This window comes from Monodon monoceros, unplaced genomic scaffold (genome assembly GCF_005190385.1).
Source record: "Monodon monoceros isolate NGI ecotype Baffin Bay Population unplaced genomic scaffold, NGI_Narwhal_1 Super_Scaffold_12, whole genome shotgun sequence".
Lineage (NCBI taxonomy): Eukaryota > Metazoa > Chordata > Mammalia > Artiodactyla > Monodontidae > Monodon > Monodon monoceros.
This window is the reverse complement of record NW_021703768.1, coordinates 160,893,595-160,895,544: the sequence shown is the minus strand read 5'-3', so window position 1 is coordinate 160,895,544 and position 1,950 is coordinate 160,893,595. Positions and strand designations below refer to the sequence as shown.

The following is a 1,950-nucleotide window of genomic DNA, read 5'->3' as shown; positions in this document are numbered from 1 at the left end:
ATATGCCTGTGGTTCTCTGGTCACCAGAGAATGTACTGCCTATATAAGAGCAGCTCTCAAGCCATGACGAATGGAAGTTGGTGGATAAATACCCCAGCTCCCTTGCCTGTCAACTCCAAGGCTTGTTCTATACTGACTTCCAGAGGTCCTGAATAAAGAGGAGCCCCCATTGCCCAAAGCTGTCACCTCATCCGTGCTCCCTGTGTCTCCCTCCCCTTCCCATCTCTCTTCCCTTGCTCCATCCCAGCTGCTTCCTTGGATCACCTCCCAGATAGATTTTGCACCCCCAAATCCTTGTCTCAGGCTCTGCTTCTGGAGCAGCTCAACCTAAGACAGTGACTGTATAATTTATCATCCAAACCAGGACACTTTGGAGAATGAAAAAGATCGTGGTTAATAACTACACTAGGGCAATAGCCAGGACTGTCCCGGGGAAACCAGGATGTAGAGTCATTCCACTCAGCATTTAAGGGGAAACAGCCAGATGCGCTGCATGAGCCAAGAGGGATGTGGAAAATGCAGAGGCACCAAAGACGAAACAGAAGCAATTACGTCTCAGCAGGAGGCAGTGATGGAAGATAACCACCAAGAACCAGCAGTCTTTGCAACACTCCAGTGCCAAAGCCCCTGGAGTTGAAACATGACCTTGGAGAGAATTGACTCAGGAGACCCAGATTCAACTGAGATGAAGGTTTTTACCACTTAGCAGAACTGGAGAGGCTCCAAATAGTAATTATGTCCTATTACAGAAAAAAAAAAATGAGAGTTCCATTTTTGTGATCTGGAATCTGTGAGCATAGAATTCTTTCCTGCCACGTGGGGGTCCCATTTCCTATTTCAGGTTTTCTTTTAAATGGCAGAGAAAGGTGATGGAGCCGGAAAGCAGGAATTAGTGAGGGGGCTTTTGTCTGTGTCCCAATGCCCTTTCCCATCTTTCCCTTCCCAGGTCTGACACAAGTCCATCCATTCATCATTTTATTAAAAGCAGTTGACTTGAGCCCTGCCTTCTCAAGGGGACCCAAGAGGAAATCAGTGTATTATAAATTAACCATGGCAGGGCATCATCCCAGGAGGCCTGCCAGCTGGACGCTAGCCCTCCACAGTCCATCCCGGACTCTCAGCCCGCCAGGACCTTTCACAGCCCCAAGGCCCACTGCCTGCTCATCCCAGGCTCAGAGCCTAGAGTTTCTCATCGCTCTGGCAATGTGCCAAAGCTCAGCAGTACTCAGAATAATCCTCTTCCACATAGTTGGAGGGGAACCAGCCAACCTGGAAAGAGACAGGGGAGTGGTCAGGGCAGCCTCTGCACGTTCTCCCACTGTTCCTCGACACACCAGGAAGGTTCCCTCCTACCTCAGGGCCTTTGCACCTGCCATACCTTCTACCCCAGAAAGTACCTCCCCTAGATACACCCTCGGCTGACCACTCCCACCTCCTACAGTCCTTTACTTACATGTCACCTTATCAGTAAGGGCTTCCTAACCATCCTATTTAAAATTGCAAACCCCATCCACCCCAACAGTCCTTATCCCCACTTCCTGCTTTTCCATAACACTTTTCACCATCTAATTGATTATATATGTTACTTATTTATGGGCTTCTTGTCTGTTTCCCCTCCCTTCACTACAACAGGCCAGGGATTTTTGTCTGTCTTATTCATCACTGAGTTCCAAAAGCCTAGAATAGTTCCTGGCACACAGTAGACACTTAATAAATATTTGTTGAAAATATGGATGGATGATGCAAGAGGGCGGAGATATGGGGATATATGTATATGTATAACTGATTCACTTTGTTATAAAGCAGAAACTAACACACCATTGTAAAGCAATTATACTCCAATAAAGATGTTAAAAAAAAGATGGATGGAATGATGGATGGATGGGTGGGTGGATGGATGGAGGGATGGATGGAATGATGGATGGATGGATGGATAGATGGATGGATGGA

At 47.2% G+C, this 1,950-nt stretch overlaps 1 protein-coding gene across 3 annotated transcripts in view; it reads right to left on the bottom strand.

Annotated features, from left to right (window-relative positions):
• Positions 1-703: 703 nt before the first annotated feature.
• Positions 704-1,950, bottom strand: part of VAV1 (vav guanine nucleotide exchange factor 1) — a 52,805-nt gene continuing 51,558 nt past the window's right edge. For 2 of the 3 annotated variants that reach the window (XM_029216668.1, XM_029216665.1), the window contains exon 27: positions 959-1,269. In XM_029216668.1, coding sequence (XP_029072501.1) covers positions 1,216-1,269 — 54 coding nt within the window. In that variant the 3' untranslated portion in view covers positions 959-1,215. Of the gene's footprint in view, positions 1,270-1,950 lie in introns of all 3 variants that reach the window. The other variant, XM_029216667.1, reaches the window with a different exon arrangement.